The sequence below is a fragment of the Chrysochloris asiatica genome, unplaced genomic scaffold (assembly GCF_000296735.1).
Source record: "Chrysochloris asiatica unplaced genomic scaffold, ChrAsi1.0 scaffold00018, whole genome shotgun sequence".
Classification (NCBI taxonomy): domain Eukaryota; kingdom Metazoa; phylum Chordata; class Mammalia; order Afrosoricida; family Chrysochloridae; genus Chrysochloris; species Chrysochloris asiatica.
In genome coordinates, this window is record NW_006408536.1 from 15,610,104 (window position 1) to 15,626,131 (window position 16,028).

A 16,028-nucleotide genomic window follows, 5' to 3' on the forward strand; every position below is an offset into this window, starting at 1 on the left:
AGTTTTGAACTGCTGACCTTGTGGTTCACAGCCCGATTCGTAACCACTACGCTACCAGAGCTCCTCATACTTATGGATGTAGTAGCTCAAAAAAGGAAACAAATCTTTACAGTGAGGATTACTCCCACCCCCTCTGTACACAGGGTTTACAGGGATGGGCAATGTAGACATTGGCTCCCCAAAATGGGGCTGGGTGGGGTGCTATAAAGGCAAGAAGTGACTGGCTTACAAGCTTTCAAGAGGGAGCCTAGTTCCAGACGGGGCAGGGGAAGGTAGAATCACCACTGAATGATTTCCAATCGGTTGGGACTGGGCTGGCGAAAGGAAATGGGGATAAGACTCTTATGGTACAATAGTGAATAATTGCCATCAGGACTGACTGTGAGGGTAGGAAATATAGAGGTAGATGTTTTTTGACAAAAGAAGGAGAGCAATTGATTTTGCAGCCCAGGAGCAGAGGTCCTTGGGACCATCAAGTGAGAAGAACGGAGAGTGGAACCCTACCCAGAGAGGCAATGAGGCCAGGGATGGAGACAGAGATGATGACATGGACAGATAGAGCGGCTGGGGACACTGGACTCAGGGAGGGAGAAGAGCTGTGTGCTGGCGGCTAGAGGGCAGGCCTGTGTGGTGTACGCTTTGGTTATTTGATGATGCATGGAGGGGATTGTAATCATTGCCATGAAACGAAATACGATAGGATGAGTGTAAAGCTGAAGTTCTCCCATGTAAACCTCACAATAAAAACTAAAATAAAAATAAAAACTACAACACTTTTCACAGAATCACACACACACACACACACACACACAAAAGATTTCAAACTAGAGGTGGGCACCCCCAGGTTCCCTGGTAACACTGTCTTAGTTGCTGGCCCTGTCTATGCTGACAGGCCATGTGTCAGGGAGTCACACTCAGCTGGTCCCTGACATGGTAGCTTTGTGGAGTACCTGAGATCTCTCAGGTAGAACCAAGGGGACAGGCACAATGTGAGGTCTGGAAAGGGCCTCCCTCCTCAGATATACCATGGGACCTTGGCATCAGTCCTTCCATGTCCCCTCCCCCAAGTGTGTGAGCCACTGCCAGGTGGTGTCCCTCAAGGCAGCAGGGACTAGGAGTGGCTCATCTGCACCAAATGATGGTGCTGAGTCATAAGATGAATGCCATGTGAGCTTAATGAAGAAGCATTCTGGCTACATTTGTCCCACAGGGACTCAGTAATGACGACAACCACCCCAACCAGTCTCTGTGTCACTCTTTACAATTCTCAGCCTTCTGTGTACGTCAGGAAACCAAGAACCAGGCAGGCAGTTTGTGACACTTGTGGGCCGCTGAAAGATCAGATGAACCAAATTGTATTAAGCAGTGCCTTCACTCTAAGCTTCAATTCTGAAATATTATATTCCTTTACCACAGTTTTCCATTTCTCCCCATTTCCCAGTGAGCCTGCCCTTGGCCTTTCCCATTGCCTTGTGCTGTCCTTGTAGGTGGCTAGCCTCTCTTGGTCCCATTTCTTTTTTAATCCAATCTAGCCCTCTTGCTGGTGTTTCTGGAAGATAACTGATTCACTGTGTTTTCCTCTCCCACTAGGCTGTAAGCTTGGGGACCCCATGAAAATAAGATGATACTTTTCCTCTGAATTGCTTTCCTGTCCTGCCCTTGTCAAGTTGTGCACAGATGTGTCAGGCAGAGTAACGAATGGGCTTGTAAGATTGGGAGGTGGCATGCTAACAGAGAACAGATCACTGGATAGCGCCCAAAGGAGAGGCTAGACTATGGCACATCTTAAGGTTCTGTGTGTTCTTTACTTTAAAAGGAAACATCATTTATCTTATGCAGAAAAAAAATATTTTTAATTTCAGTTGTTTTGAGAATTTGATCATAGAAGGGTAGACATTCAGTGTCAGAAATAACATTTTTTCATCCTTTTGATGGGGTGCAAGTATGAGTCCTCTGCTTTCATGCAAATAAAGCTTATTTCTGATCAGCTTTTGTCTGTACACTTTCATCTGCATGATAAGCTTTTACTCTTTGCTGCTGCAAACCCTGCCTGCCCACAGTACCCTTTCCTCTTCCTTACTGGCGTCTGAAAATCCAGTAGTGTGACCATTGTCTTGGGTTACACCTGTGGTCCGGGTGTAATTATTAGTAGTGCCCTAGGTTTAGGAATACATGATATGGTTACCCTAAAATCATCCAGTGTCTTGACCACACTGCCTCCTTTCTCAATGGTATCAGCTCCTGCTAGCCTCCTAGGGGACACCCATTTCCGCTCTGCTGATATTCTGGCCTCACAGGTCATTAAACACTTGCCCCTGTCACTTATGGGTGCCATCTTGTCTCACAGTCACTGTTCAGTAGACATTTGTTGGGATCCTCCTGAGAGCCAAGCACTGCCTTCACTCTAAGCTCCAGTTCTGGAATATTATCTTCCTTGACTGTAGCTTTCCATCTTCCCCTTTTCTTCCCTCCACTCCCAGTGAGCCTCCCCTTGGCCTTTCCCATTGACTGGGGATTTGTCCTTCTAGGTGGCCAGCCTCTCTTGATCCCATTTCTTTTTTAATCTAGTCCAGCCATCTTGTTGGTGTTTGTGGAAGATACTGATTCATTGTGTTTGCCTCACCCACTAGGCTGTGAGCTTGGAAGCCCCATGAGGATAAGATGGTTTTCTCTTTTCCTCTGAATTCCTTTCCTATCCTGCACATTTTAGATCCTCAGTAGACAAATTGAACTTGCTACTATTTTACACTTTTGGAAGTACAGCCCTCATATTAATCATTTTCTCATCTCTGCCATCCAAAGGCTAGCTTTGTTTTCTGGTTTGTTGAAGAAGACCTATTTTCACTTCTCATTTTATTTTCACTTCTATTGCTAAGGGAAAACAAAAGAAAAACTAGGTTCTATGTAGATGGCCAGCTCATCCCAGGTATCCTGACCCTTCCACCATTTTCTGCCTACAGTGGGTATCATTTTTTGCTTCTCCTAATATTCCAAATCATTACTGGCAGTTTCTCTTTGAATGTGCTTCTCTTATCCATGAGCCTGTGTTTCTTTGTCTGCCAATAAGAACAAATAGACATACTGTGTTCTCCCCTTGCCCTCTCCCTCTTTTACTTTGAATTATGTGGTGATTAGCATTGTTAGTGTTTTGCTTCAGAAGCAACATGTAGATCCAAGCCAGTCACCACTGATGGGCGATATAATGCATCTAATGTCATTATGCACTTTCCCCCTGTAGGGGTACATAAGTTCTAATGTTATTCTGGATGTGCTTTTGCTTATTAAAATTTTCTTTATTGTTTTTCTTACACACAGAAGTAGAAAGGCATCATTACATTGGTTCTTGGATTACTGCTTGCTTAAGGCTAACATTTAGAAAGTTTAAAGAAAAGCATTTGAAAGAAATGTAGTACTAAACAGTATTGGAGTGCCTTTAGTTTCTCTACCAGACCATCTGAAACAAATGTAGGAGGTCCAGTCCTCAAATAAGCAACAGCTTTACACATGAAAAGATTTAAGATGATTTTGAAAGCCATTAATGGCCCTCTCCTCTCTGGTACCAGAGGACTTGGTTGATACCTCTTACCAAAATGGACCTGGTATAATATTGTGTGTCTGTCTTTCTTTATAAATCTCAAAGCTCTCTAGGGCTAGGGACCATGCTCTTCACAGGTTTAATGTTCTGTGCCTTTGCTGCTGCTGTTAGCATCTGTCATGTTATTCCCTGACTCATAGTGATCCTATGTACGATGAAACAAAATGCTGCCCTGTCATGTGCCTGTGAGCCATTGGATTTTCACTGACTGATTTTCAGAAGTGACTCTGTTTCTAGGCCTTTCTTCTAAGTCTTTCTGAGTCTGGAAGCACTGCAGTACTTAAAGAAGGAATTTAAATCTATTCTGCAGTTGTTGTTGTCAGGTGCCATCGAGTCGGAACCAACTCATAGCAACCCCATGCACAGCAGAACGAAACAATGTCTGATCCTGGGCCAACCTCACTACCGCTGCCACACTTGATGCCATCAGTGATGCCACCTGGTCGAGCCATCTCGTTGGGGGTCTTCCTCTTTTTCTCTGACCCAGCGACTGTTCCCTCCTGACAATATGTCCAAAGTATGAGAGATGAAGCTTAGCCATCATCCTGGCCTCCAAGGAGCACTCTGGCTGCACTTCTTCCAAAACAGAATCTATTGGTTCTTTTGGCAGTCCATGGCACTTTTAGTATTCTCCTCCAACACCACAACTCAAAGGCATCAATTCTTCTACGATCTTCCTTATTCACTGTCCAGCTTTCACATCCATATAAGGTTATTGAAAATACCATGGCTTGGATCAGGCGCACCTTAGTCCTCAAGCTGACATCTCTGCTCTTCAACACTTTAAAAAGTTCCTATGCAGCATATTTGCCTAATGCAATACGTCATCTGATCTCTTGACTACTGCTTCCGCGAATGTTGATAGTTGATCCAAGAAGAATGAAGTCCTTGGCAACGTCAATCTTTTCTCCATTGATGATAAGAATGTTGTTTATTGGTCCAGTGGTGAGGATTTTTGTTTTCCTGACATTTAGATGCAATCTATACTGAAAGCTGTGCTCTTTGATCTTCATCAGTAAATGTTTTAAGTCCTCTTCACTTTCAGCAAGCAAGGTTGTATCATCTGCATATTGCAGGTTGTTAATGAGTTTTCCTCCAATCCTGACTCCACGTTTTTCTTCATTGAACCCAGCTTCTCGTATTATTTGCTCAGCATACAGGTTAAATAAGTATGGTGAAAGAACACAACCTGTAGTAAACAGATTTATTGATTTATTGAATTGCGAATATCATGGAGTGCAAATTAATACCATGCTGAGTATTAGAGAAAAGGTAAAGTGTTCATTACAGTCACCTTCCTAAAAGTAATCTTTAAGTTGGATTTTGAAGATGAGAAGGACACAGCCAAGAAAAGAGGAGTAAAACTAGTGTCAGACATTTCCTTGGAAGCAGAGCCTTCTGAATTGAGAGACTTAATTTCTAAGGATAAAAGAAGTAAAGAAATTCTATCCCCAACTGCCTTCATCCATTACTTTGGTATTGTTGACAACATTTGTATCATCTCACATCGGAAGTGTTTGACTGCTAACCAAAAAGACATCAGTTCAGACTGCTCCATGGTAGGAAAAACCTGCGGATCTGGTAAGGCCCCTGAAGTAATGAATCTAGTTCTTTTTGCTTCAACTGTTGGCTAATGTGTAAGCAGTCTTGGTGTGGTGCTGTGGGTTAATGCGCTGGACTTCAAAGTCAATTTGAACTTCAAGGCTGGCGATACAAGCTCACCAGCTGCTCCTTGGAAACCCTATACAGGGTCGCTGTGGATCGGAACTAGCTCAACAACGCTTAACAACAACAACAACAAAGTAAAAAGAGGCTGCTTTGACCTGTAGTAATCAAAGTCTTACCCTGCAGGAGATCATACAACTCACGGTTAGAGTTTTATTGATTCCGCAAATACTGTATCGGGCATTGTACCATGTGCTAAAGGTGTAGCACAGATATAACCGAGACAGTTATGTTCATCTTGCTGAAATTTCTGATCTTGCAAGGACTAGTTGGTGAGTCACATAAGCTGTGGCCCTGTAGGGGCAGGTATCAAGGGGCCTTCACTACCTGAGCCCAGCCCAGTCCCATTGGTGCCAGACCCACCAATAGCTCTCCATGAGCCCTGAGCATGACTTCCTCACTTCCTTCATCATCATCCTGCTCCAGAGGTAACTTTTAAAACTCCACTGTATTGCTAGCAGTTTTTGGAAAGCCTTCGCTTGTTTTCTATTTCAGCTCGAAATTGTTGATCATAAGTCCAAGGAGTGGATTTGTACTCAAGGGCGCTGTACTTGACAGCAGTGTGTGTGTTGTATTTACACTGGGCAGGAAGAGATGCCAAGTGAGAAGAATTCCAGTAGGCCTGACAAACCTAGGTTGGGGTAATAGAAGTAGAATTGGGCAAAGAGGGCAAGTGCTAGTGTAGAAAAAGTAGAGCATGTAGAGCCAAGCGGAGAAGGACAGCATTTGTTAATTAGAAGGTCAGTGAAAAAGAGGAAGACCATCAACAAGATGGATTGATGCAGTGGTTGCAGCAACAGGCTCAAACACAGCATCAATTGTGAGGATGGCACAGGACGAAACAGTGTTTTATTCTGTTGTGTGTAGGATCACTATGAGTTGGAACTGACTTGACGATACCTAACAATAACAATCAAGTGAATAGGAGCTCTGGTGGTACAGTGGTTCAAGTACTGGGCTGCTAACCAATAGGTCGTGGAATCCACCAGCCTTTCCACAAGAGAAAGATGTGGCAGTCAACTTCTGTAAAGATTACAGTCTTCCAAAACCCATGGGGCAGTTCTACTCTGTCATACAGTGTCATTAGGAGTTGGAATCAAGTTGGAATCAGTGGTTGGGGAATCAAAAATGTAGAAGATGTTTTGTGGTGTGAGGTTGAATGCCCAGGAGAACCATACAGCCATTAAGCCCATAATGAGAGGTCTACATCGGCCGGACTATTGCCAATCTTACTCACTTCTCTCTCTCTGACTCCTGACCTGGTGGCTTGCACAAAGTAGGTGCTCAGTAAACATTTGATGAGTGAATAGAGCAGGGAGTATTCAAAGTGAAGCAGATTTGATTGGGAAGAATAGATAGATTTATCCATTCATTTTGTAAGCAAACACTAAGTTGTACTAGGTGGGGGAAGGACTTTTCCTGGTGGCACCTGTGCTCCATCAATATACGAAGCAGAAGGTCGAGGAGACCAGTGGATTCATAGCTTGCTGGAAGTGTGATATTTTATTTTATTTATTTTATTTTTTTTTTTGTCACTTGGCTGTTGCAAAGCCCGTTTTACTTTCGGCAAGCTTTGTGACAGGCTAATCAAAGAGGACATTTCTGCATGCTGTATTTTCCAAGCCACATTTGCAATCAATGTAATAATTTTATTTCAGTAAAATTAAAACTAAGAAAATGTGCATCCTCTTATCTTTAAAATAAATTAAAACAAAACAAAAACCTTATTGCTTTGCCTCGGTAGCATTTGGTGTTTCATCCCAGCCAGCAGTTCCAACACACTTAAGCTTTTGTTCTCCTTTCTGATGTTGGGGTGTGTGTTTAGTCTTAGTAATGGATGTCACATTGATAGTTTCTTCCTTTCCTCAAGGAAAGAGCCTCCATTTTCTCAAAAGTGATGTTGGACCTCTCTGGATGGTTTGTATACTGTGGGGTGATTCTGACTCATAGCAACCTTAAGATCCTCTGGAAAGTGCTCACCCCATTTCTAACTCTCTGTTCTCCTATTCCCTAGGACTGCATCGACATAGGCTGGTGGGAAGGAGAGCTCAATGGCAGACGAGGCGTGTTCCCTGATAATTTCGTGAAGTTACTCCCGCCGGACTTTGAAAAGGAAGGCAATGTAAGTGTGTGTAGTTTTGATCTTCGTGCTCCAGTTGCTGTTAGAATTTTGGCTTCTGTGAAGAGACTTGGGTGTAACATTTAAGAGTATTCACATTTGAGTTAGATGGACCAGATCCTAGCTCTCCTCTGTCCTATACCTGGTGTGTGGTTCTGAATAAGTCCATTCACCTCCATGTGCCTCTATTTCTTCATCTGTCAATTGACAACAGTGATCCCTAGGCTTATGTTTGTTTCATGAATACACAAAATAATGTATGTAAATAAGCCAGTTCATCTCTGCCTAACTCCAGCTGTAATATGAAATATTGAGAAGTCAGATGCACTTTGCACTGTAAGAGGTTTACTCTTATCCACCCAGTTCTGCCCCTCAAAGCTCTTTATTCTTTGCCCACTTTTACTGGCCTGGGTGCTCTCCATAGCCACCCATTGGGACTCTGTTTCTGGACCATGTTGAACCCAACCTTGACACATCACCATTTCCACAGAGGTGCAGGGAGGAGAGCTACAATACTGGGGGATTGGTTGCCAAGGAAACTAAACAAGTGTGTGTACTGCTTAAATAAGCTGATGTCATTGTTCAAGAACCTAGATGGTATCCACACCTGTCAAGAGTATGCCTATACAGAGATGAGGACATGGAAAGAGGGAGCGGCTGAGGACTCTAAACTCATGGAAAGAGAGGAACTGAGTGCTGGCGGCCAGGAGGCAGGCTTGCAGAAAGTGCCCTTTGGTTGTTTAAATTATTATATATTCCTGAGTGTTTTTGTGTACATCTCCCCACACATACCCCACACACCCCAAAAAAGAAAAAAAAAACAGAGGGAATGAAAGCAAACACTGTTTAATGATGATAAACGGAGGAGATTGTAATCACTGCAATGAAATGATAGTGTAAAGCTGATGTTCTTCCATGTAAACTATCACTCATTTCACACACACACACACGTAAAATATGCTTATAGATTTTTAGATTGGTTTGAGGTCTAAGGCCACACTCTTTATACAGGCTTTCTTGTATGAGGATAAATAGACACATATTACTACTGAGGCTTCCAGTTTATACATGCATGGGCTCATTCCAAACTAAACATGTTTAAACATGTGTCTCTGCGATCAATGCTTGACTGCAGACAAATTTTCCTAATAGTAAACATGTCTTAGTCTCATTAGGGTGACTTCAAAACAAAACCAATCAAAACTGGCTGCTGAAGCAATCTGCTGGGCCCATTAAATTAAATGCAGAGAGGTCAACTCAGGTTGTGATGACTTTCTTTCTTTCTTTTTAATTCAAAGGGCTAATCTTGATGGATTTTCACAAAGGGCATAGGACAAACATAGGGAAGAAATTTTTTAAAAAAATATTGAAAACTGCATTGGTAAGAAAGAACAGGAAAGTAATGCCGAGGAAGTTTGTTTGTTTTTTGTATCATGACAGTGTACCTGCTCATTCTTTGAGGGTAACAAGGTCTGTCCTCCAAGATTTTGTGGGGAAAACATTACCCCATCTACCACACAACTCTTATCATGCCATTTCAGAATTTTTTTCCATCAAAAACTAAAAAGAACATTAACAAGGAACATAATTTGAGTCCCTCAAGGATGCCCAAGTGCTATTTTCACTTGGTATAAATCGAAGCAGAATTCTTTGGGGAAGGGTTGGAGAGAAGAAAACACTGCCTTCAGAAGTATTCATAGACTTTGATGGAGGAGATGTTGAGAATCAATAACTTCACGTTTTGATATTTTTGTTTAATAAATTTATCTATGATTTTGTAGGATTCCTGATGTGGCATTGTAGGATAAACACTGGACTGCTAACCACAAAGTCAGCAGTTCAAACCCATCAGCTACTCCTTGGAAACCCTATACAGGGTTGCTATGAGTTGGAACCGACTCTGTGGCACCTAACAACAATAATTTTTTAACCATAGTTTCTTACTTACTGTTGTATTGTTGTAATTTCTGCTCCATACCTGCTTTTCTCCCTTGGATTCTGAATTTGGGGTCTAGAGAATCTGGATCCTGTTTCCTGGTGTTTTCTAGATCCTTGGACACTTAAGTGTGATTCATAGACTAGCTGCATCAGTATCACCTGGAAGCTTATTAGAAATGTTCAGTTTGTCTATATGGGATCAAGTTGATAATAGCAACTCAAGAGATTAGCTAGGAATCTCAGGTGGGCAGTGAGTTTATGTTAATGAGGGAGGAACAACTCAGAAAAGGAGGGTGGGAACAGTTGCACAACTCAAAAAAATGTGATCAGTGTCACCCAATTGTATATGTAGAAACTTTTGAATTGGTGTATGTTTTGTTCTGTGTATGCTTAACAACAATAAAATTAAAATATAAAAAAAGATAAACATCTCAAAAAAAAAAAAAATGAAATCAACACTGCGGTTCAAACTCACCAGCCATATACTATATACTCAGAACCGGTTCAACGGCACATGATTTCAACTCTGAATGGCTGTATAAGACAGAGTAGATAGGGTTTCCAAGAATGGAAATCTTTACGGAAGCAGACTGCCTCAATTTATCCCACAAGAGCAGCTGGTGAGTTTTAACTGCCAGCCTTGTAGTTAGCAGTCTGATACTTAAACCAGTGGGCCACGAGGGCCTCTTAACCATGTTTTTGGTGGTAGTAGTGGTAGTTGTGTGCCATGGAGTCTGTTCTGACTCATAGCAACCCTGTATAGGGTTTCCGAGGCTATAAATCTTTACAGGAGCAGATAGCCTCATCTTTTCTCCCACGGCTGGTAATTTCAAACTGCTAATCTTGAGGTTAGCAGTCTGACTCATAACCACTTTGCAGCCATATTTTAGGAGGGAAATAATAAATTTACAGAGTAGAACTTTCCCTAAGGTTTCCTAGGCTGTGATCTCTAGGGAGCCCTGGTGGTGCAATGGTAAAGTGTTTGACTGCTAACCAAAAGGAAGTCAGTTCAGACTGCTCCATGGGAGGAAAGACCTGGGGATGTGCTCCCATGAGTTCTTATTCATGTGAATTACTCTTACTGTGAATCTGGGAAGGCCCCACTGAAGTAATAAGTCTGCTTATTTTTGCTTCAAATCAACTGATCACTTCACATCTTGGTGTCTTGATGAACTTCGTTGAGAATCTAAATATATCAACTTTTGATGACTATCCATTAGGATGTAGTTCAGTGATTATAAAAAAAAATTGTAGAGACAAGTGAGCACAGAATGACACAATCTTCATGGTATTTCTCACATTTTTCTCACTTTGCTGTCCAGCAATTATGTTTCGTGTTTGTTCATTGATTACTGACTTTTCCCTGGGCTGGCCACCATGCCAGGTGATGCGAAGTGCCAAGTGCATACTAGAGCTGCTGCTCCCCTCGTGGTCTGTGAGGTGGGCAGCAGGTCTGACATGGAGGGCCAGACAGACCCGCCATACTTTTCCAGAAGGATGCTCTGGAGGGAATTTTCCAAGTGAATGGAGGTGAGGGATGTCTCCAAGCTACCCAGTTCACCCTTCTCACTTTAGAGGCTGGTGAAAAGTACCTGTGTCTCAAGGTCTTTGACACCAAGACCTTCACTGTGCCTCCTCTCCCTTTGCCCAGTGAATATCAGCAAGCACACTGCTAGAAGTTGCCTTCTTATTGGCTCTTATTGAGGCAGAATGGTTTTAAAGGCTAAAGTAAAATCTGAATCATTCATTTCACAAATGGGCCTATTTTGTGGTATCCTGCTTTCTAGTTTCCAGTCTTATTTTAGAAGAACTGTAAATTCACTTAGGCAAGAAAGATTCCGTGATTCTTAGACTCTCTGCTCTATTATGAAGTACTAAGGGAAGCACTTCCACCATGACAGGAAGCTGTCAGTGATGAGTAGATGTATTTATCTTGTTCATTGCAGCATGTACACTCATTGGGGCCCCAAGGCCTTCTCTCCAACCCAGTCAATTATAACCATCTCTCCGATGGGTCTTTTAACCTCTCACTAAGAAGCAGAAGGGAGCTCTGGTAGCACAGTGGTTACGAGTCGGACTGCTAACCTCAAGGTCAGCAGTTCGAAATTATCAGCTGTTCCTCAGGAAAAAGATGAGGTGTTCTGCTTCCATAAAGATGTACAGTTTCGGAAACCCCTATATAGGGTCACTGTGAGTTGGCACTAACTCCACAGCACACCACCACCACCACCACCAAGAAGCAGAAAGCTCAGTTTTAGGGAAACAATAGTTAGTCCCTGATTTTTTCTGCATAGTTGGAAAGAGGACTTAATCCTTTTAAAGCAGTGAAAAGTCATGGATAAAGCAATTTGATTTTAGGAACGGCCTGGAGAATTTACCTCAAAAATGGATTCTCCCAACTACCCAATGACATGTGATTGATTTAACCTACTACTGAGGACTTTGAGAATCAAAGTAATAACTCTGAATGTTCTGGTAGTAGCTTATTTAAAACTCAGTGTATTCCTTCCTCACCTAAGCTGAGACAAGAAGACCTCTAAGTACACTTCGTTCATTTACCTGAACATGGTCAGGCAAGAGATTCCTATTTGGAACCAAGACCATTGACTTTAAAAGTGGTTTTTGAGATTTAAGAAAAAGAAATGGAAAAAGAAGAGGAAATATAAACCAACAGGATGACCAAGGGGAAGACTAAAAGGAAGTAGAAACACTAGAAGTTTACAAATTGGTAAAAATGAAAAATTAAACTTATAGAATCAGAAAATGGAAGAATCCCACTTCCTTGGAGAAAAATTTAACCTTTGAGCAAGCTGTTGCAAGAGGATTTTTCAAGAACATTGAAAAACTGAAGTATGAATAGCACCTCAAAGAATCTTTGAAACATATGACTGTTGGTGAAGATTAGGAAAAGAAGACCTTGATTGTCGTCGATATAAATGCGGAGATGATGATGGATCTGTATCACCTATTGAAGTGGGTGAAGATGAGGATACAACTCCTGTTGAACACAGTGATGAATGTGATAGCAGATTGGTGGAGGATAATTGCTTCATAGGAAGTTGAATTTCCAAAGAAGGAAAAGGTCAATTTAATTGAAGGTAATAGTGAAGATGCTGCATTGATTAGAAAGAAAGTTTCAAAGACAGAAATACTGGACTAAAGAATAGGACAGAATGGAGAAAGGGACTCTCTCGAGAACCTGATTATGGAATTTCTATTTCAGGAGTGAATGGGATTTCAACTCAGGATATCTGAGAACAGTTATTGATTCCTAAAATGGGTCTGAGATGAACCATTTGAAAAAAATTCCAGGTACAAAAATGTTTGAAGTGTATTCTTCAGGTTGAAGATGAAAGCAGCACAACTAAAAGACAATTGTGACAGGGCTATCTTGAAGATACTAGCTCTGGAGCAACGTAGATGCCCTAGGGTGATGGGACATTGAATCAAAGACAACATGTAAAATTCCTTAAATAAGGTTTATTAACATTTGTAAAAAAATGAATCCCTGTCAGACAAAGGAGTACCTACAACTAAAAAGTATTTGTATAATATGATGTATCATTTTTAGAAAATCAAAACTATTAGATCCCAGTTTTAACCCCCCTTGTGGCCCAGTGGGTTAAGTGTTGGGCTGCTAACTGAAAGGTTGGTGGTTCTATAGGAAAAAGACGAGGCTGTCTGTTTCTATAAAGATTTACAGCTTTGGAAACCCTCGGAGGCAGTTCTACTCTGCCCTGTAGGCCACTTGACAGCAGTAGGTTTGTCTTAGGCTTTCAAACCAATACCAGAGTCTCTAGATGACACAAATGGTAGGGCAGTGGCCTACTAGTGAAGGGTTGGTGGTTTGGGCCCACCCAGAGACACCTCAAAGAGTAGGCCTGGTGATCTGCTTCCAAAAGGTCCGAGTCCTTGGAAACCCTGTGAGTGTGGTGTTCCATTAAAAAAACATCTGTATGAGACTAAAACAAGTCCTGGGGTGGCGCCTTAGGATAGGCACTTGACCATAAGGTCGGTTAGAACCACGAGGTCGGAGCCTCAAACTCACCAGCTGCTCTTGACAAACCCTGTACAGGGTTGCTACGAGTTAAACCTGTGTGGTGGCACCTAACAACATGAGACCAAAAGGTCGATAATTACTCTAAAGCATAGATGAGAGGATAAGAGGGCAAGAAAACTAAAGCAGCAGAAACAGTACAACCAGAACACAAAGAGAATGTTGATACATTTTGAAATATGTAACTAATGTCACTGAACAATTTATATGAAAATCATCAAATAGGAGTCTAATTTCCTGTGTAGTTTTCATCAAAAACACAATGTTTTCTTTTTTAAAAAAACATGCTCTCTGCAACAGTTGTACTCTGCACACATGGGGTCACCATGAGTGAGAATCAACCTCACAGCAGCAGCAGCAGCAGCCTACAAAACCAGCCAGCCAGCTTGGCACGACAAGCCTTTATTGCCAAATCCAGAGTATTGGTGAGTTGATGACAATGTGACTGGAGACGCAACTGTCATTTGCTGAGTTGATGGTGTGAAAATGATCAGAATCATTAACACAAAATTACTATGTGAATGAGAGTCTGAAGCATCATTCTGCCAGCAGTTTCAGGCAGATGTCATCTTGTCTTGCTAGGGGCTCGGGTTGCACTCATTTACTCACTAAAGAGGATGATCTGTGACAATGAGAACAGACAGCAGCAAACAGCAGTTTGTCAAGCCCAAGCCTTCTTGACTCAGCGGACATCCGTGAAGCATTCAGAAGACGCTGCTGTGTTTTCTGCTGGGGTGTGGATTCAGGTGGTTACCATAAGACATCTGGAATGCCTAGCAATCTCTCTACTTGGGGACAGCAGGTTATTCTCACTAAGGCAACAAGTTCTCAGGGATTTTTCCTCCAGATGTTTCTAGAGAGCACTGTTCTATCTCTTGGTGAATAGTTTAGAGCAATTATGTAAGCATTTTTTTTTTTTAAAGAACCAGGATTCAGTGGCTATTTTTTTTTTTTAAACTCTGACAGTAAGATTGAATATCCAAATCAAAAGATTAAGTATTCTGAGGGCTTTCATGAAGCAATTTGCATGCTCAGTCATAATTACTGAAGGGTACCAGGCAACTTGGACTCTCATGAATAGCAGCAACAGCTTCTCACTGTCATTTAAAAAAATACCTCAAAGATAGTGCCAGACTTAATAGTCTCCGGCTTTAGTTCTTTTAAGAGAAAATGTTCAAAAACCCCCTCCAAGACTGAAACTCAAAGGGAATACACGAGCAGGCATATAAGCTTGCTGGCAACCATGTTGGTCTACTGGTGAGTGGAAGAGGGGGAAAGGCAGCAATGAAGATATGGGCTGAGTTCAACCACGTTCCATAAACTCCAGTCTACTTCGGCTGGTTGATCCGAAGTGTAGTGAGACCTGGGGACTCCTGAGCCCATGGACAAGGACATAGCCATGGAGGGCTAGAGCTGAGAGCAAAGCATCCAGCTGGTATGACGTGAGGAGAGATGCACAAGAATGCCCAAACTTGAAGATAGTACCAATTTGACTTAGCTTTGATGGCTTGATGATCATCACTTGACTAGAGGAAGATAAAACATTTTGATAAAGGAAATAAGTATAAATTGCTACAATTTGATGAACTTGACCTACACTTACAGATTTAGTAGCTCAAAATACCAACTGAGAGGGAAGGAGTCTTCACATCAAGGATCAATCCTATCCCCTCTGTACACAGGGTTGATGGGGACAGGCAACTTAGACATTAGCTACCTAAAAGGTGGGGGGGGCTATAAAGGCATGAAGTGACTGGCTTACAAGAATCTCCCCTGAATAGTTTTCATCTTGTCTAGCTGGGTCTGGTGAAATGAGATGAGGATAAGATTTCTCTTGGCTAGATGGGTCTGGTGAAAGGAGATGGGGCTATGATTCAGTAGTGAGTAATGGTTATTATTACTAATTGCGACTGTCACAACTGTAATGATACACGTTTTGTAACAAAAAGGGGGAGTAGTTAATCTTACAGTCCAGGAACAGAGGACCCTAGGACCATCAAGGGAGAAGACCACAAGCTGAACGTGGAACCCTATCCAGAGAAGTAGCGACACCATAGATGGAAGCATAGATGAGGACATGCAGAGATAGAGCTGTTGAGGACTCTAGACTCATGGAAAGACAAAGATTGAGTGCTGGTGGCCATGAGGAAGGCTTGGAGATTGTACCCTTTGGTTGTTTAAATGATTGTGTACATCACTCTCCCCCTCCCCCCCCAAAAAAAAAGGGAATAGAATCAAATACTGTTGAATGATGATGCATGGAGGAGATTGTAATCATTGAAATGAAATGATGAGTGCAAAACCAGTGTTCTCTCATGTAAACTATATCACTCAATTCACAATAAAAACTTTTTAAATAAGAGAAAACATTCAGATTGTCAGGAGGTGTTAGCAGTCTAGGTGCACAAGTGTGCCCAGGGCTCCTTAGTCTCTGCAGCATCAAGCACGGGGAATATACATGTGCACTGAAGGGCCACAGGTGATTTTCCAGGGAGTACTCCACCAAACGGTATTATAAATACCAGCAGGGTCACCCATGGTGGACAGGTTTCAGATGAGCTTCCAGACAAAAGACAGACTAGGAAGAAAGAGTG

General features: G+C 42.1%; 1 protein-coding gene across 1 annotated transcript in view; it reads left to right on the forward strand.

The window, feature by feature from the left end:
* Positions 1–16,028, forward strand: part of SH3KBP1 (SH3-domain kinase binding protein 1) — a 224,528-nt gene that overhangs the window by 89,753 nt on the left and 118,747 nt on the right. Inside the window, exon 4 of the mRNA XM_006835591.1 lies at positions 7,335–7,442. Coding sequence (XP_006835654.1) covers positions 7,335–7,442 — 108 coding nt within the window. The remainder of the gene's footprint in view (positions 1–7,334; positions 7,443–16,028) is intronic.